This window comes from Chiloscyllium punctatum, chromosome 36, assembly GCF_047496795.1.
Source record: "Chiloscyllium punctatum isolate Juve2018m chromosome 36, sChiPun1.3, whole genome shotgun sequence".
NCBI lineage: Eukaryota > Metazoa > Chordata > Chondrichthyes > Orectolobiformes > Hemiscylliidae > Chiloscyllium > Chiloscyllium punctatum.
In genome coordinates this window covers 4518905-4537979 of record NC_092774.1, presented here as the reverse complement: position 1 = coordinate 4537979, position 19075 = coordinate 4518905, and the positions used below count along the sequence as shown (strand labels likewise).

Sequence of the window (19075 nt, the reverse complement as noted above, 5' to 3'; positions counted from 1 at the left end):
ATCACAACACCATCCTTACACTCCGACAGAGAGACACACATCACAACACCATCCTTACACTCTGACAGAGAGAGACACACATCACAACACCATCCTTACACTCCGACAGAGAGACACACATCACAACACCATCCTTACACTCCGACAGAGAGAGTCACACATCACAACACCATCCTTACACTCTGACAGAGAGAGACACACATCACAACACCATCCTTACACTCCGACAGAGAGACACACATCACAACACCATCCTTACACTCTGACAGAGAGAGACACATCACAACACCATCCTTACACTCTGACAGAGAGAGAGAGACACACATCACAACACCATCCTTACACACCGAGAGAGAGAGAGACACACATCACAACACCATCCTTACACTCGGACAGAGAGACACACATCACAACACCATCCTTACACTCTGACAGAGAGACACACATCACAACACCATCCTTACACTCGGACAGAGACACACACATCACAACACCATCCTTACACTCCGACAGAGAAAGACACATCACAACACCATCCTTACACTCCGACAGAGAGAGACACATCACAACACCATCCTTACACTCTGACAGAGAAAGAGTCAAACATCACAACACCATCCTTACACTCCGACAGAGAGAGACACATCACAACACCATCCTGACACTCTGACAGAGAGAGAGAGACATCACAACACCATCCTTACACTCCGACAGAGAGAGAGAGACACATCACAACACCATCCTTACACTCCAACACAGAGAGAGAGACACATCACAACACCATCCTTACACTCTGACAGAGAGAGAGAGACACATCACAACACCATCCTTACACTCTGACAGAGAGAGAGAGACACACATCACAACACCATCCTTACACTCTGACAGAGAGAGAGACATCACAACACCATCCTTACACTCTGACAGAGAGAGACATCACAACACCATCCTTCCACTCTGACAGAGAGAGACACATCACAACACCATCCTTACACTCTGACAGAGAGAGAGACACACATCACAACACCATCCTTACACTCTGACAGAGAGAGAGAGACATCACATCACCACCCTTACACTCCGACAGAGACACACATCACAACACCATCCTTACACTCTGACAGAGAGAGAGAGAGACACATCACAACACCATCCTTACACTCTGACAGAGAGAGAGACACATCACAACACCATCCTTACACACTGACAGAGAGAGAGACACATCACAACACCATCCTTAGACTCCGACAGAGACACACACATCACAACACCATCCTTACACTCCGACAGAGAGAGAGACATCACAACACCATCCTTACACTCTGACAGAGAGAGAGACACACATCACAACACCATCCTTAAACACTGACAGAGAGAGAGACACACATCACAACACCATCCTTACACTCTGACAGAGAGAGAGACATCACAACACCATCCTTACACTCCGACAGAGAGAGAGACACATCACAACACCATCCTTACACTCTGACAGAGAGAGAGACACATCACAACACCATCCTTAGACTCCGACAGAGACACACACATCACAACACCATCCTTACACTCCGACAGAGAGAGAGACATCACAACACCATCCTTACACACTGACAGAGAGAGAGACATCACAACACCATCCTTACACTCTGACAGAGAGACACATCACAACACCATCCTTACACTCTGACAGAGAGAGAGACACACATCACAACACCATCCTTACACTCTGACAGAGACACACATCACAACACCATCCTTACACTCTGACAAGGAGAGAGACACATCACAACACCATCCTTACACTCTGACAGAGAGAGAGACACATCACAACACCATCCTTACACTCCGACAGAGAGAGAGAGACATCACAACACCATCCTTACACTGTGACAGAGACACACATCACAACACCATCCTTACACTCCGACAGAGAGAGAGACATCACAACACCATCCTTACACTGTGACAGAGACACACATCACAACACCATCCTTACACTCCGACAGAGACAAACATCACAACACCATCCTTACACTCTGACAGAGAGACACATTACAACACCATCCTTACACTCTGACAGAGAGACACATCACAACACCATCCTTACACACTGACAGAGAGAGAGACATCACAACACCATCCTTAGACTCCGACAGAGAGAGAGACACACATCACAACACCATCCTTACACTCTGACAGAGAGAGAGAGAGACAAACATCACAACACCATCCTTACACTCTGACAGAGAGAGAGACATCACAACGCCATCCTTACACTCTGACAGAGAGAGACACATCACAACACCATCCTTACACTCCGACAGAGAGAGACACACATCACAACACCATCCTTACACTCCGACAGAGAGAGACACACATCACAACACCATCCTTACACTCCGACAGAGAGACACATCACAACACCATCCTTACACTCCGACAGAGAGAGAGAGACATCACAACACCATCCTTACACTCCGACAGAGAGAGAGAGACATCACAACACCATCCTTACACTCCGACAGAGAGAGAGACACACATCACAACACCATCCTTACACTCTGACAGAGAGAGAGACACACATCACAACACCATCCTTACACTCCGACAAAGAGACACACATCACAACACCATCCTTACACTCCGACAGAGAGAGAGACTGATCACAACACCATCCTTACACTCCGACAGAGACAAACATCACAACACCATCCTTACACTCTGACAGAGAGACACATTACAACACCATCCTTACACTCCGACAGAGAGACACACATCACAACACCATCCTTACACTCTGACAGAGAGAGAGACACACATCACAACACCATCCTTACACTCTGACAGAGAGACACATCACAACACCATCCTTACACTCCGACAGAGAGACACACATCACAACACCATCCTTACACTCTGACAGAGAGAGAGACACACATCACAACACCATCCTTACACTCTGACAGAGAGAGAGAGAGACATCACAACACCATCCTTACACTCCGACAGAGAGAGAGACACACACATCACAACACCATCCTTACACTCTGACAGAGAGAGAGAGAGACATCACAACACCATCCTTACACTCTGACAGAGAGACACACATCACAACACCATCCTTACACTCTGACAGAGAGAGAGAGAGACAAACATCACAACACCATCCTTACACTCTGACACAGAGAGAGAGAGACAAACATCACAACACCATCCTTACACTCTGACAGAGAGAGAGAGACATCACAACACCATCCTTAAACTCTGACAGAGAGAGAGAGAGACACACATCACAACACCATCCTTACACTCTGACAGAGAGAGAGACATCACAACACCATCCTTACACTCTGACAGAGAGAGACACATCACAACACCATCCTTACACTCCGACAGAGAGACACATCACAACACCATCCTTACACTCCGACAGAGAGAGAGAGACATCACAACACCATCCTTACACTCCGACAGAGAGAGACACACATCACAACACCATCCTTACACTCTGACAGAGAGAGAGACACACATCACAACACCATCCTTACACTCTGACAGAGAGACACATCACAACACCATCCTTACACTCTGACAGAGAGACACATCACAACACCATCCTTACACTCCGACAGAGAGACACACATCACAACACCATCCTTACACTCTGACAGAGAGAGAGACACACATCACAACACCATCCTTACACTCTGACAGAGAGACACATCACAACACCATCCTTACACTCCGACAGAGAGACACACATCACAACACCATCCTTACACTCTGACAGAGAGAGACACACATCACAACACCATCCTTACACTCTGACAGAGAGAGACACACATCACAACACCATCCTTACACTCCGACAGAGAGAGAGAGACATCACAACACCATCCTTACACTCTGACAGAGAGAGACACACATCACAACACCATCCTTACACTCTGACAGAGAGAGAGAGACACATCACAACACCATCCTTACACTCTGACAGAGAGAGAGAGAGACATCACAACACCATCCTTACACTCCGACAGAGAGAGAGACACACACATCACAACACCATCCTTACACTCTGACAGAGAGAGAGAGAGACATCACAACACCATCCTTACACTCTGACAGAGAGTGAGACACACATCACAACACCATCCTTACACTCTGACAGAGAGAGAGAGAGACACAGAGAGAGAGAGACACAGAGAGAGAGAGACACAGAGAGAGAGAGACAGAGAGAGAGAGAGACAGAGAGAGAGAGAGACAGAGAGAGAGAGAGACAGAGAGAGAGAGAGAGACAGAGAGAGAGAGAGACAGAGAGAGAGAGAGACACAGAGAGATCAGAGAGAGAGGGAGAGAGAGAGAGGGAGAGAGAGAGAGAGAGAGAGAGAGAAAGATCACTCAAACACTATTGTTACAGTCCAACACCGAGAGATGCAGCTCCAACAGTTCCCCAGAGACAGAGCAGGGGCAGACTCACTGAGAGGGGTTCGGCCTTACCTCCAGGATACCCCACATGGTTCCCGTGACAACCACAGGCAGCAGGTAGAAGGGGTCTGCGGCTGTGAGATCCGTGAACCACCACAGTCCACCTGTCTGCAGGCTGGGCACGGGCAGGTACGCCATCTGACGCAGAGCGACAAAGAACGAGATAAAGATGGGAGCCTGAGGGGGACAAAGATACAGAGAGAGACAGAAGAGAGAGTGAGTTAGCATCACAGGGAGTTCCAGACATCAGTGGGGGACCGGGGAGGGGGTGGGGCAATGTGGGAGAGCTAGGGGAATCTGTACAGGACCGGGAGGGGGGCGGGGGGCAATGTGGGAGAGTCAGGGGAATCCGTACAGGACCGGGGTGGGGGCAATATGGGAGAGCTGGGGGAATCCGTACAGGACCGGGGGGATAATCTGGGAGACTCGGGGTAATCCGTACAGGACCAGGGGATAATCTGGGAGAGTCGGGGTAATCCGTACAGGACCGGGGGGATAATATGGGGAATCCGTACAGGACCGGGGGGATAATCTGTGGAGATCCTGGGTAATCCGTACAGACCGGGGGGATAATCTGGGAGAGTCAGGGTAATCCGTACAGGACCAGGGGATAATCTGTGGAGATCCTGGGTAATCCGTAAAGGACCGGGGGGTAATCTGGGAGATCCTGGGTAATCCGTACAGGACTGGGGGGGGATAATCTGGGTAATCCGTACACGACCGGGGGGATAATCTGGGAGATCCTGGGTAATCTGTACAGGACCGGGGGGATAATCTGGGAGATCCTGGGTAATCCGTACAGGACCAGGGGATAATCTGGGAGATCCTGGGTAATCTGTACAGGACCGGGGGATAATCTGGGAGATCCTGGGTAATCTGTACAGGACCGGGGGGATAATCTGGGAGATCCTGGGTAATCTGTACAGGACCGGGGGATAATCTGGGAGATCCTGGGTAATCAGTACACGACCAGGGGGATAATCTGGGAGATCCTGGGTAATCTGTACAGGACCGGGGGGATAATCTGGGAGATCCTGGGTAATCTGTACAGGACCAGGGGATAATCTGGGTAATCCGTACAGGACCGGGGGGATAATCTGGGTAATCCGTACAGGACCGGGGGGATAATCTGGGTAATCCGTACAGGACCGGGGGGATAATCTGGGAGATCCTGGGTAATCCGTACAGGACCGGGGGGATAATCTGGGAGATCCTGGGTAATCCGTACAGGACCAGGGGGATAATCTGGGAGATCCTGGGTAATCTGTACAGGACCGGGGGATAATCTGGGAGATCCTGGGTAATCTGTACAGGTCCAGGGGGATAATCTGGGAGATCCTGGGTAATCCGTACAGGACCGGGGGGATAATCTGGGAGATCCTGGGTAATCCGTACAGGACCGGGGGGATAATCTGGGTAATCCGTACAGGACCGGGGGGATAATCTGGGTAATCCGTACAGGACCGGGGGGATAATCTGGGAGATCCTGGGTAATCCGTACAGGACCGGGGGGATAATCTGGGAGATCCTGGGTAATCCATACAGGACCAGGGGGATAATCTGGGAGATCCTGGGTAATCTGTACAGGACCGGGGGATAATCTGGGAGATCCTGGGTAATCTGTACAGGTCCAGGGGGATAATCTGGGAGATCCTGGGTAATCCGTACAGGACCGGGGGGATAATCTGGGAGATCCTGGGTAATCCGTACAGGACCGGGGGGATAATCTGGGAGATCCTGGGTAATCCGTACAGGACCGGGGGGATAATCTGGGTAATCCGTACAGGACCGGGGGGATAATCTGGGTAATCCGTACAGGACCGGGGGGATAATCTGGGAGATCCTGGGTAATCCGTACAGGACCGGGGGGATAATCTGGGAGATCCTGGGTAATCCGTACAGGACCAGGGGGATAATCTGGGAGATCCTGGGTAATCTGTACAGGACCGGGGGATAATCTGGGAGATCCTGGGTAATCTGTACAGGTCCAGGGGGATAATCTGGGAGATCCTGGGTAATCCGTACAGGACCGGGGGGATAATCTGGGAGATCCTGGGTAATCCGTACAGGACCGGGGGGATAATCTGGGAGATCCTCGGTAATCCGTACAGGACCAGGGGGATAATCTGGGTAATCCGTACAGGACCGGGGGGATAATCTGGGAGATCCTGGGTAATCTGTACAGGACCAGGGGGATAATCTGGGTAATCTGTACAGGACCGGGGGGATAATCTGGGAGATCCTGGGTAATCTGTACAGACCTGCGAGGTCTTGCACTTTGGCAAAAAGAATAAAAGCGCAGACTACTTTCTAAACGGTGAGAAAATTCGTAAAGCCAAAGTACAAAGGGATCTGGGAGTGCTAGTCGAGGATTCTCGAAAGGTCAACATGCAGGTTGAGTCTGTGATTAAGAAAGCGAATGCGATGTTGTCTCTTATCTCAAGAGGGTTGGAATATAAAAACAGAGATGTACTTCTAAGACTTTATAAAGCTCTGGTTAGGCCCCATTTGGAGTACTGTGTCCAGTTTTGGTCCCCACACCTCAGGAAGGACATACTGGCACTGGAACGTGTCCAGCGGAGATTCACACGGATGATCCCTGGAATGGTAGGCCTAACATACGAGGAATGGCTGAGGATCCTGGGATTGTATTCATTGGAGTTTAGAAGATTAAGGGGAGACTTAATAGAGACATACAAGATAATACATGGCTTGGAAAGGGTGGATGCTAGGAAATTGTTTCCGTTAGGCGAGGAGACTAGGACCCGTGGACACAGCCTTAAAATTAGAGGGGGTAAATTCAGAACAGAAATGCGGAGACATTTCTTCAGCCAGAGAGTGGTGGGCCTGTGGAATTCATTGCCGCAGAGTGCAGTGGAGGCCGGGATGCTAAATGTCTTCAAGGCAGAGATTGATCGGTTCTTGTTGTCTCGAGGAATTAAGGGCTACGGGGAGAATGCGGGTAAGTGGAGTTGAAATGCCCATCAGCCATGATTGAATGGCGGAGTGGACTCGATGGGCCGAATGGCCTTACTTCCACTCCTATGTCTTATGGACCAGGGGATAATCTGGGATAGTTGGGGTAATCCGTACAGGCCCGGGGGGATAATCTGGGATAGTTGGGGGAATCCGTACAGGACCGGGGAGTTTAGAGACTGTGTGGGAGCGGTAATCAGAGAGCTGTGTAAACAGCGAGAGTAAACCCCAGCAGTAGACAGACCTGGATGAGGGGAACGAGGAAGCCACGGAGAGGATTAACGTCATGTTTCTTCTGAAAGAGCATCAGGTCTGAGTACGCTTTCGCAACTAAGGAGGGAGAGGGGGGAGCAGCAAGGGATGGGAGGGGGTGGGGGGGGGGGGGGGCGAGAGAAGGTTGAGGGCAGGCATTGAGGGGCGGGGGGAGGGAAAAGAAACAAAAAAAAAGAGATCGTCAAAATAAAAATCCACCACCAAGACAGTCTGTCTGGAGCACACAGCTGCATTCACCCCCCCAACCCCCCCCAACACAGAGGGGAGAGCCAGTGACCCACCCAGAGGGAGGTGGGACCCCCCACCCCCCCCCCCCCCCCCCCTCCCAGGGCTGACAGCTGTGGGAAGGTGGGGGGGGGGTGATACCCAGTTCTCTCCCTCCCCTCCCTCCCCCTCCACCCCCCCCACCCCACCGCCCTCTCACTCACATTCGAACTTGTTGCCAGTGGCCTTCGCCTCGTTCATCTTGTTGGTGAGTTTGGTCATCTCCGGGAGATGGTTATTGAGTTTGGCTGCTTCGCGCTGACCCTTCACGATGACCGGGAAGACCAGGGTCCGAGCCAACACTGTCCCTGCAGCGGGGAGAGAGAGAGAGAGAGAGAGAGAGAGAGAGAGAGAGAGTGTGTGAGATGGGGCCAGACGGGGGGGGGGGGTCAGGGACGGGCAGACGTGGGGGGGTCGGACACCGGACACCCCCGATACCCCACCCTTCCCTCCCCTCGCCCATCCTCACCAGCCACGATGGCACCCCACCAGGGCAGGCCGACCTCCAGGTGGATGAACTCCAGGACTTGCTGTACCAGGCCGACCGGAGTGTACCCTCCCAGGCCCAGCTCCGCCAGGCCAGCCTCCTGGGCCTGGGCCACGTCCAGCAGCTCAGCTGGGGGGGTGGGCACGGCAGCGGGCACCGAAACCAGCGTCTGGGCAATCTCCTCACCGGGGGACACCTGCAGTGAGGGGGGGGGGGAGAAGAGGAGGAAATGATAGACAGCGGAGGAATGATGCTCGGTCTGCTCACCCCACCCCATCGCCAGCCTGCGCCACTGACATCCCCTTCTGCCCGCCCCACCCCACCCCACCCCCTGGACAGCACCAGAGCTGGGAGGGGGGGGGGGGGGGGGGGAGGTGCCATCTTCACCTCCAGCAGTGGCTCATAGAGATGTACAGCATGGAAACAGACCCTTCGGTCCAACTCGTCCATGCTGACCCAGATATCCCAACCCAATCTAGTCCCACCTGCCTGCACCCGGCCCATACCCCTCCAAACCCTTCCTATTCATATACCCATCCAAATGCCTCTTAAATGTTGCAATTGTACCAGCCTCCACCACATCCTCTGGCAGCTCATTCCATACACGTACCACCCTCTGTGTGAAAAAGTTGCCCCTCAGGTCTCTTTTATATCTTTCCTCTCTCACCTTAAACCTATGCCCTCTAGTTCTGGACTCTCCAACCCCAGGGAAAAGACTTTGCCTATTTACCCTCTCCATGCCCCTCAATTTTATAAACCTCTATAAGGTCACCCCTCAGCCTCCAATGCTTCAGGGAAAACAGCCCCAGCCTGTACAGCCTCTCCCTGTAGCTCAAATCCTCCAACCCTGGCAACATCCTTGTAAATCTTTTCTGAACCCTTTCAAGTGTCACAACATCTTTCCGATAGGAAGGAGACCAGAATTGCACGCAATATTCCAACAGCGGCCTAACCAATGTCCTGTACAGCCGCAACATGACCTCCCAACTCCTGTACTCAATACTCTGACCAATAAAGGAAAGCATACCAAACACCACCTTCACTATCCTATCTACCTGCGACTCCACTTTCAAGGAGCTATGAACCTGCACTCCAAGGTCTCTTTGTTCAGCAACACTCCCTAGGACCTTACCATTAAGTGTATAAGTCCTGCTAAGATTTGCTTTCCCAAAATGCAGCACCTCACATTTATCTGAATTAAACTCCATTTACCACTTCTCAACCCATTGGCCCATCTGGTCCAGATCCTGTTGTACTCTGAGGTAACCCTCTTCGCTGTCCACTCCACCTCCAATTTTGGTGTCATCTGCAAACTTACTAACTGTACCTCTTATGCTCACATCCAAATCATTTATGTAAATGACAAAAAGTAGAGGACCCAGCACCGATCCTTGTGGCACTCCACTGGTCACAGGCCTCCTGTCTGAAAAACAACCCTCCACCACCACCCTCTGTCTTCTACCTTTGAGCCAGTTCTGTATCCAAATGGCTAGTTCTCCCTGTATTCCATGAGATCTAACCTTGCTAACTAATCTCCATTGGGGAACCTTGTCGAACGCCTTATTGAAGTCCATATAGATCACATCTCCTGCTCTGTCCTCATCAAACCTCTTTGTTACTTCTTCAAAAACTCAATCAAGTTTGTGAGGCATGATTTCCCATGCACAAAGCCATGTTGACTATCCCTAATCAGACCTTGCCTTTCCAAATACATGTACATTCTGTCCCTCAGGATTCCCTCCAACAACTTGCCCACCACCAAGGTCAGACTCACTGGTCTATAGTTCCCTGGCTTGTCCTTACCACCCTTCTTAAACAGTGGCACCACGTTAGCCAACCTCCAGTCTTCTGGCACCTCACCTGTGAGTATCGATGATACAAATATCTCAGCAAGAGGCCCAGCAATCACTTCTCCAGTTTCCCACAGAGTTCTAGGTCCTGGGGATTTATCCACTTTTGTGCGTTTCAAAACATCCAGCACTTCCTCCTCTGTATTATGGACATTTTTTAAAATGTCACCATCTATTTCCCTACAGTCTCTATCTTCCATATCCTTTTCCACAGTAAATACCGATGCAAAATACTCATTTAGTATCTCCCCCATTTTCTGTGGCTCCACACAAAGGCCGCAAGTCTTGCTGGTCTTTGAAAGGCTCTATTCTCTCCCTAGTTACTGTTTTGTCTTTAATGTATTCGTAAAAACTCTTTGGATTCTCCTTAATTCTATTTGCCAAAACTATCTCATGTTCCCTTTTTGCCGTCCTGATTTCCTTCTTAAATATACTCCTACTTTCTTTATACTCTTCCAAGGATTCACTCGATCTATCCTGTCTACACCTGACATATGCTTCCTTCTTTTTCTGAACCAAACCCTCAATTTCTTTCGTCATCCAGCATTCCCTGTATCTACCAACCTTTCCTTTCACCCGAACAGGAATATACTTTCTCTGGATTCTCGTTATCTCATTTCTGAAGGCTTCCTATTTTCCAACCGTCACTTTACCTGCGAACATCTGCCTCCAATCAGCTTTCGAAAGTTCTTGCCTAATACCGTCAAAATTGGTCTTTCTCCAATTTCGAACTTCAACTTTTAGATCTGGTCTATCCTTTTCCATCATTACTTTAAATCTAATAGAATTATGGTCGCTGGCTCCAAAGTGCTCCCCTACTGACACCTCAGTCACCTGCCCTGCCTTATTCCTCAAGGTCTCAGAGCCTTACCCTCCACACGTGCCCAGTGCCAGGCAGGAGGCTTCCCAGCACCACCCTGCAACCAGCAGCAACATCTCCCATTTGACTCAGCCGCTTTGGGAGACAGAGAGAGGGGGAGGGGGGTGGAGAACGCACGCCCACTCCCTGTTGTGACCCCTCCAGGCCTTGGGCCTGCGCAAAACCACTCCCTCCTCTGACACGCACGCCAAATTGGCGCCAGGAACCCCCGAGAGGGGCGAAGGCTTGCTGGGCCACGCTGTGCCTCCACGCCACAGCTTGGGGACCAGGACACCCCTCCCTCCTTCCGTCCCTCACTAACCCCTGGGGTTCAAGACCACAGTACCTGCGGTGGAGACGCCGTGCTGTTGTACCGCACGCCAACGGGGAACGGGAGGATGAGACGAGAGCCCGGGGCACAACGGGCAGTGCCTAAGAGCTCTGGCTGGCACAGGGGGCACAGTGATGCCCCTGAGCTCCAGGCACGAGACCAGCATTTCTGCATCTGTATGTGTGGGGGGGGGGAAAGAGGGGGGGGAAGAGAGAGTCACAGAGTCAAACAGCAAAGAAACAGAGCTTTCTGCCCACCACCCCAACACCAACCATGGTTTCATAAAAAGAAAAAGCAGGAACCATGTACAGTGCTTCGCCTGAGGCCCACTGAAGATATTACCTAGTATGGTGACGAAACGTCTGGAAATGAACCTTCCAGCTCAGCGAGCAAACCTACCTCCAGAACCTCAACCCTGAGCTACAAACCTCCCCAAAACTCACTCATCCGGAATTCACCGCACGCCCCTTGCCAGCGTCCGGCCCTCAGGGAGAGGGTGAGGACTGCAGATACTGGACCGTCAGGGGAGATGGAGTGCGGCCGGCAGGTCGGGCAGCGCCCTGGGGGCGGGGTCGACGTTCCGGCTCGGACCCTTCGTCCAACCCATCCATACGCACGCCCCCATTCTCCGTGAGAAAGCTGCCTCCCCCCGCCCCCTCCTGCCTACCTCGCTCGGGGTACGGAAACGTGTGTGTCCTCCTGCAGCTACTGGCTTTTCAGAGTTGGAGCGGTGGCTGGACTCATTGGGGAGCGTCCACCAGACTGAGAATGTCGTGCAGGTGAGAGTTATAGAGGCAGAAAGGGGACTGGGTGACCATCACAGAAAGTAAGGAGGCTGAGGACGCAATGCAGGAGCCCCCAGTAGTCATTCCCCTCTCAAACAGACCTCATGCTTTTGATACTGCAGAGGAACCTCGATTCTCTGAATGACACAGGCGGGGAGTATTTTGTTCGGATCACCAAATGCTCTGATAATCGAATGCCGGATGACACAGTTTAAGCAATCATCAGGGCCTTGCAATCTTGTTCCGATAATCGGAAACTTGAATAACCGAATGCCAGATAATCAAGGCTCCTCGAATATTTGGGATGGTCAGGAACGGGCTCAGGGGAAATAAACAACCAATGCCTCTGCTACACAGATGGGGAGGGTAATAGATTCCAGGGATACAGTGACAGGAGAGCCAACAGTCAACCAGTAGGTCTGGTAGCATCTGAAATGGGTGACCGATGCAGGAACCACGGTGCCCTTGAAGAAATGTTCAGACAATCACACAAGGCACCATGATACACTTTGCTCGCCACGTGCCTGAGAACGGGAGCCGATTCGAGTCGTAGAGCGCGGAAACAGACCCTTCGGTCCAACCCGGCCGTGCTGACCCAGATTATCCTGAATTCATCTGGCCCAACTTGCCAGCACTTCGGCTCTATCCCTCTATACCCTTCCTGTTCGTGTCCCCACCCAGATGCCTTTTAAATGCTATCATCGCACCAGCCTCTGCCACTTCCATACACGCACCACCACCCCGCTCCCACCCCTCCCAGTGTGAAAACGTTGCCCCTCGGTTCCTTTTCCCCTCTCACCCTAAACCTAAACCGTCTAGTTTTGGACCGCCTCACCCCCAACACAAATCCGAATGTTCGGATGACACCAACATACCCTAACCCGATCCAGTCCCGCTCCCCAGCACTTGGGTCCATATCCCTCCGAACCCTTCCTGTTCACGTCCCCACCCACCTTTTAAATGCTGCAATTGTACCAGCCTCCACCACTTCCGCTGGCAGCTCATTCCATACACGCACCACCCTCTGCGTGAAAAACTTGCCTATTCGTCCTACCCGTAGCCCCCTCGTGACTTTGTAAACCTCCGTAAGGTCACCTCTCAGCCTCCGACGCTCCAGGGAAGACAGCCCCGGCCTGTTCAGCCTCTCCCCCTGTAGCTCAAACCCTCCCAACACCCTGGTAAATCTTTCCTGAACCCCTTTCAAGATTCACCACGTCCTTCCTGTGCAGCGGGGAGACCAGATAGCACCCAATATTCCAACAGTGGCCTCACCAATGTCCTGTACAGCCCCATGACCCCTCCCCGAGAGACCAGATGGCACCCAATATTCCAAGAGTGGCCTCACCAATGTCCTGTATAGCCCCATGACCCCTCCCTGGGAGACCAGAATGGTACCCAATATTCCAACAGTGGCCTCACCAATGTCCTGTACAGCCCCAACATGACCCCTCCCTGAGAGACCAGAATGGTACCCAATATTCCAAGAGTGGCCTCACCAATGTCCTGTATAGCCCCATGACCCCTCCCTGGGAGACCAGAATGGTACCCAATATTCCAACAGTGGCCTCACCAATGTCCTGTACAGCCCCAACATGACCCCTCCCCGAGAGACCAGAATGGTACCCAATATTCCAACAGTGGCCTCACCAATGTCCTGTACAGCCCCATGACCCCTCCCTGAGAGACCAGAATGGTACCCAATATTCCAACAGTGGCCTCACCAATGTCCTGTAGAACCCCAACATGACCCCTCCCTGAGAGACCAGAATGGTACCCAATATTCCAAGAGTGGCCTCACCAATGTCCTGTACAGCCCCATGACCCCTCCCTGGGAGACCAGAATGGTACCCAATATTCCAACAGTGGCCTCACCAATGTCCTGTACAGCCCCAACATGACCCCTCCCTGAGAGACCAGATGGTACCCAATATTACAACAGTAGCCTCACCAATGTCCTGTACAGCCCCAACATGACCCCTCCCCGGGAGACCAGAATGGTACCCAATATTCCAACAGTGGCCTCACCAATGTCCTGTACAGCCCCAACATGACCTCTCCCCGAGAGACCAGAATGGTACCCAATATTACAACAGTGGCCTCACCAATGTCCTGTACAGCCCCATGACCCCTCCCTGGGAGACCAGATGGTACCCAATATTCCAACAGTGGCCTCACCAATGTCCTGTACAGCCCCATGACCCCTCCCTGAGAGACCAAATGGTACCCAATATTCCAACAGAGGCCTCACCAATGTCCTGTACAGCCCCAACATGACCTCTCCCCGAGAGACCAGATGGTACCCAATATTACAACAGTAGCCTCACCAATGTCCTGTACAGCCCCAACATGACCCCTCCCCGGGAGACCAGAATGGTACCCAATATTCCAACAGTGGCCTCACCAATGTCCTGTACAGCCCCAACATGACCCCTCCCTGAGAGACCAGATGGTACCCAATATTCCAACAGTAGCCTCACCAATGTCCTGTACAGCCCCAACATGACCCCTCCCTGAGAGACCAGATGGCACCCAAAATTCCAACAGTGGCCTCACCAATGTCCTGTACAGCCCCAACATGACCCCTCCCCGAGAGACCAGAATGGTACCCAATATTCCAACAGTGGCCTCACCAATGTCCTGTACAGCCCCAACATGACCCCTCCCTGGGAGACCAGAATGGCACCCAATATTCCAACAGTGGCCTCACCAATGTCCTGTAGAACCCCAACATGACCCCTCCCTGGGAGACCAGAATGGTACCCAATATTCCAACAGTGGCCTCACCAATGTCCTGTAGAACCCCAACATGACCCCTCCCTGAGAGACCAGATGGCACCCAATATTCCAACAGTAGCCTCACCAATGTCCTGTAGAACCCCAACATGACCCCTCCCTGGGAGACCAGAATGGTACCCAATATTCCAACAGTAGCGTCACCAATGTCCTGTACAGCCCCATGACCCCTCCCTGGGAGACCAGAATGGTACCCAATATTCCAACAGTGGCCTCACCAATGTCCTGTACAGCCCCAACATGACCCCTCCCCGGGAGACCAGAATGGTACCCAATATTCCAACAGTGGCCTCACCAATGTCCTGTACAGCCCCAACATGACCCCTCCCTGAGAGACCAGATGGCACCCAATATTCCAACAGTAGCCTCATCAATGTCCTGTACAGCCCCAACATGACCCCTCCCTGAGAGACCAGAATGGTACCCAATATTCCAACAGTGGCCTCACCAATGTCCTGTACAGCCCCAACATGACCCCTCCCTGAGAGACCAGAATGGTACCCAATATTCCAACAGTGGCCTCACCAATGTCCTGTACAGCCCCAACATGACCCCTCCCTGAGAGACCAGAATGGTACCCAATATTCCAACAGTGGCCTCACCAATGTCCTGTACAGCCCCAACATGACCCCTCCCTGAGAGACGAGATGGCACCCAATATTCCAACAGTGGCCTCACCAATGTCCTGTACAGCCCCAACATGACCCCTCCCTGAGAGACCAGATGGTACCCAATATTCCAACAGTAGCCTCACCAATGTCCTGTACAGCCCCAACATGACCCCTCCACGGGAGACCAGAATGGTACCCAATATTCCAACAGTAGCCTCACCAATGTCCTGTACAGCCCCAACATGACCCCTCCCTGGGAGACCAGAATGGTACCCAATATTCCAACAGTGGCCTCACCAATGTCCTGTGCAGCCCCAACATGACCCCTCCCTGAGAGACCTTTACCATCCTCATGGACATGACCAACTTCCCCGCCGCCATCTTGTTTCACTCCGAACTGTGACTGCGGCTGCGCCGGAGGCTGTGGCCAAGGCCCCGCCCACTTCACCCGCACCCCCTGACGAATCGGATTCCCCGCTGTCCACGTGACGTCACCCAGCCACCCTCCCTCCCCGGCCTATCACGTGCCGCCACCGCCGGCTGGCCAATCGCGTCCGCCGCCCTGGGCGAGTGACGTACGCTCTCTCCGCTGACCCCGCCCCCACCCAATGCGTCTCCCCCCCCCTGAGCGTGACATCACGGGCCCCTGCCCAGCGCAGACCCGACGCTCCGCCCCCCGGCTTTGACCGCTCCGACCCCGCCCATTGCTGTGACTTCACTCCCCACCCCACGCGCCGCCTGACCAATCACAGTGGCGGCCCTGTGAGTGACAACGAAGCGCACCTATGCGGTGTCGGGACGGGGGTGCCGCTCTCGTGGCTGGTGAGTGACATCATTGAGCCCGTCTCGTCGGCGCCCCACCCCCGCGCACGCCGGACACCGACATAGCGCAGGCCCCGAAATTGTGATTGACGGTATGGAGCCCGCCCCCTTGCAGTGACGTTCGTTTTCCCGGCCCACCCCGTCTGGGTTCGACAAGCCGAACCTTCGGCCCCACCCCTCTCTGTGACGTCCGTGGTGTAGCCCCGCCCCTGTGACGTGTCCGGAGGCTGAGCAGCTCCTGATGTGAGTCTCTCCCATTGTTCTCCCAACCCGCCAGCAGGTGGCGCGTTTGGAGCAGGGGTAGTGTCCCTGCCTCTGGGCCAGGGGATCCGGGTTCAAATCCTGACAGTGCACTTACTGTCCCTAATAGTGGTGGTAGTGTCCCTACCTACTGGGCCAGGGGATCCGGGTTCAAATCCTGACAGTGCACTTACTGTCCCTAATAGTGGCGGTAGTGTCCCTACCGCTGGACCGGGGGGGGTCCAGGTTCAAATCCAGACAGTGCACTTACTGTCCCTAATAGTGGCGGTAGTGTCCCTACCTACTGGGCCAGGGGATCCGGGTTCAAATCCTGACAGTGCACTTACTGTCCCTAATAGTGGCGGTAGTGTCCCTACCGCTGGACCGGGGGGGGTCCAGGTTCAAATCCTGACAGTGCACTTACTGTCCCTAATAGTGGCGGTAGTGTCCCTGCCTCTGGGCCAGGGGATCCGGGTTCAAATCCAGACAGTGCACTTACTGTCCCTAATAGTGGTGGTAGTGTCCCTACCTACTGGGCCAGGGGATCCGGGTTCAAATCCTGACAGTGCACTTACTGTCCCTAATAGTGGCGGTGGTGTCCCTACCGCTGGACCGGGGGGGGTCCAGGTTCAAATCCTGAGAGTGCTGTTGCGGTCCCCAATAGAGTTGGTAGTGTCCCTACCTCCTGGGTAGGGGGTATCCTGGATCAAGTCCGGGATCATGCCTTGATCCCAATGAAGGGCTTGTGCCTGAAATGTTGACTCTCCCGCACCTCGGATGCTGCCTGACCTGCCGTGCTTTTCCAGCGCCGCACTCTCCACTCTGAGCCGCGGTGTCCTCACTTTCCCCTCTCGCTTCCGTCGGGGGTGGGGGACCATTTTCGTTTCGATTTTTGGTGGTACCCGGGAATGCAACCCCCGGCCTGAGAGGAGAACGAGCCAGTGTCCCGAAGGGGGTTAATGAGAATAGAGCCAGTATCGACCCTCCCTCAGAGCCGGGGGGGGGGGGGGGGGGGGGTGGTAGAGGGGTCACGGGAATCAAACCCAGGCTGTCCAATTAATCCACGCGCTTCCCCCTGTGCACCAAAGCTTCGATCCCGAGTTGCTTCAATAATATTCAATAACGGCATCCCCAACACCAAACCCACAACAGCTTGGGAGGCAGGGAATACCAACGGCACACAAGCCCTACCCTCAAATGATTGTCCTCAGCTCCGTCCTCACCTGGATATGACGTGAACCCTAGTCTTCCCAAACAAGCACAGCAGAACCTACTTCTGCACTGGCCCACAAGACCCTGCGGCACCGAATCAGGCCAAACCCCCGTCCCGAGCTCTTCAAAGGTCCGGTAGACGTCAGCCGAGTCTGCCCAACCCTTCCCCGTTAAATCACCCCTTCGTTCCCAGGCCTCCGGTATATTTTTACCCCTCCTCGAATGAGACCAAGACCGCACCCACTGTGTTCGAGGTGTGGTCCCGTCAATATGAGCACAATAGAGTTCTCATGTGGCACGGAAACAGACCCTTCAGCCCAACTCGTCCATGCCGACCCAGATATCCTGACCTAATCCAATCCCATTTGCCAGCACTTGGCCCCTATCCCTCCAATCCCTTCCTATTCCTGTCCCCATCCTGTATCCATCCTTTTAAATGCTGTAATTGTCCCAGCCTCCACCACTTCCTCTGGCAGCTCATTCCATACACGCACCACCCTCTGCATGAAAAAGTTTAAATCTTACCCCTCTCATTCTAAACCTATGCCCTCTAGTTCTGCACTCCCCCACTCCAGGGGAATAGACAGTGTCTATTTACCCTCTCCATGCCCCTCATGATGTTATAAACCCTTATAAGGTCAACCCTCAGCCCCCAACCCTCCAGGGAAAACAGCCCCAGCCTGTTCAGCCTCTCTCTGTAGCTCAAATCCTCCAACCCTGGCAACATCTTTGTAAATCTTTTCTGAACCCTTTCAAGTTTCACAACATCCTTCCAATAGGAAGGAGACCAGAATTGCACGCAATATTCCAACAGTGGCCTAACCAATGTCCTGTGCAGCTGCAACATGACCTCCCAACTCCTGTACTCAATACTCTGACCAATAAAGGAAAGCATACCAAACACCTCCTTCACTATCCTATCGACCTGCGACTCCACTTTCAAGGAGCTATGAACCTACACTCCAAGGTCTCTTTGTTCAGCAACACTCCCCAGGACCTTACCATTAAGTGGATAAGTCCTGCTAAGATTTGCTTTCCCAAAATGCAGCACCTCGCATTTATCTGAATTAAATTCCATCTTCTG

At 52.8% G+C, this 19075-nt stretch overlaps 1 protein-coding gene across 5 annotated transcripts in view; it reads right to left on the bottom strand.

The window, feature by feature from the left end:
- Positions 1-16167, bottom strand: part of oxa1l (OXA1L mitochondrial inner membrane protein) — a 34379-nt gene extending 18212 nt beyond the window's left edge. Inside the window, exons 1-6 of one of the 5 annotated variants that reach the window (XM_072554585.1) lie at positions 16063-16167; positions 11544-11702; positions 8471-8684; positions 8166-8309; positions 7709-7794; positions 4501-4665 (exon numbers count right to left, since the gene is read on the bottom strand). In XM_072554585.1, coding sequence (XP_072410686.1) covers positions 4501-4665; positions 7709-7794; positions 8166-8309; positions 8471-8684; positions 11544-11702; positions 16063-16098 — 804 coding nt within the window. In that variant the 5' untranslated portion in view covers positions 16099-16167. Of the gene's footprint in view, positions 1-4500; positions 4666-7708; positions 7795-8165; positions 8310-8470; positions 8685-11543; positions 11703-13585; positions 13600-13732; positions 13772-14943; positions 14983-16014 lie in introns of those variants that run through there. The other 4 variants (XM_072554584.1, XM_072554588.1, XM_072554586.1 and 1 more) reach the window with 4 other exon arrangements.
- Positions 16168-19075: the final 2908 nt, after the last annotated feature.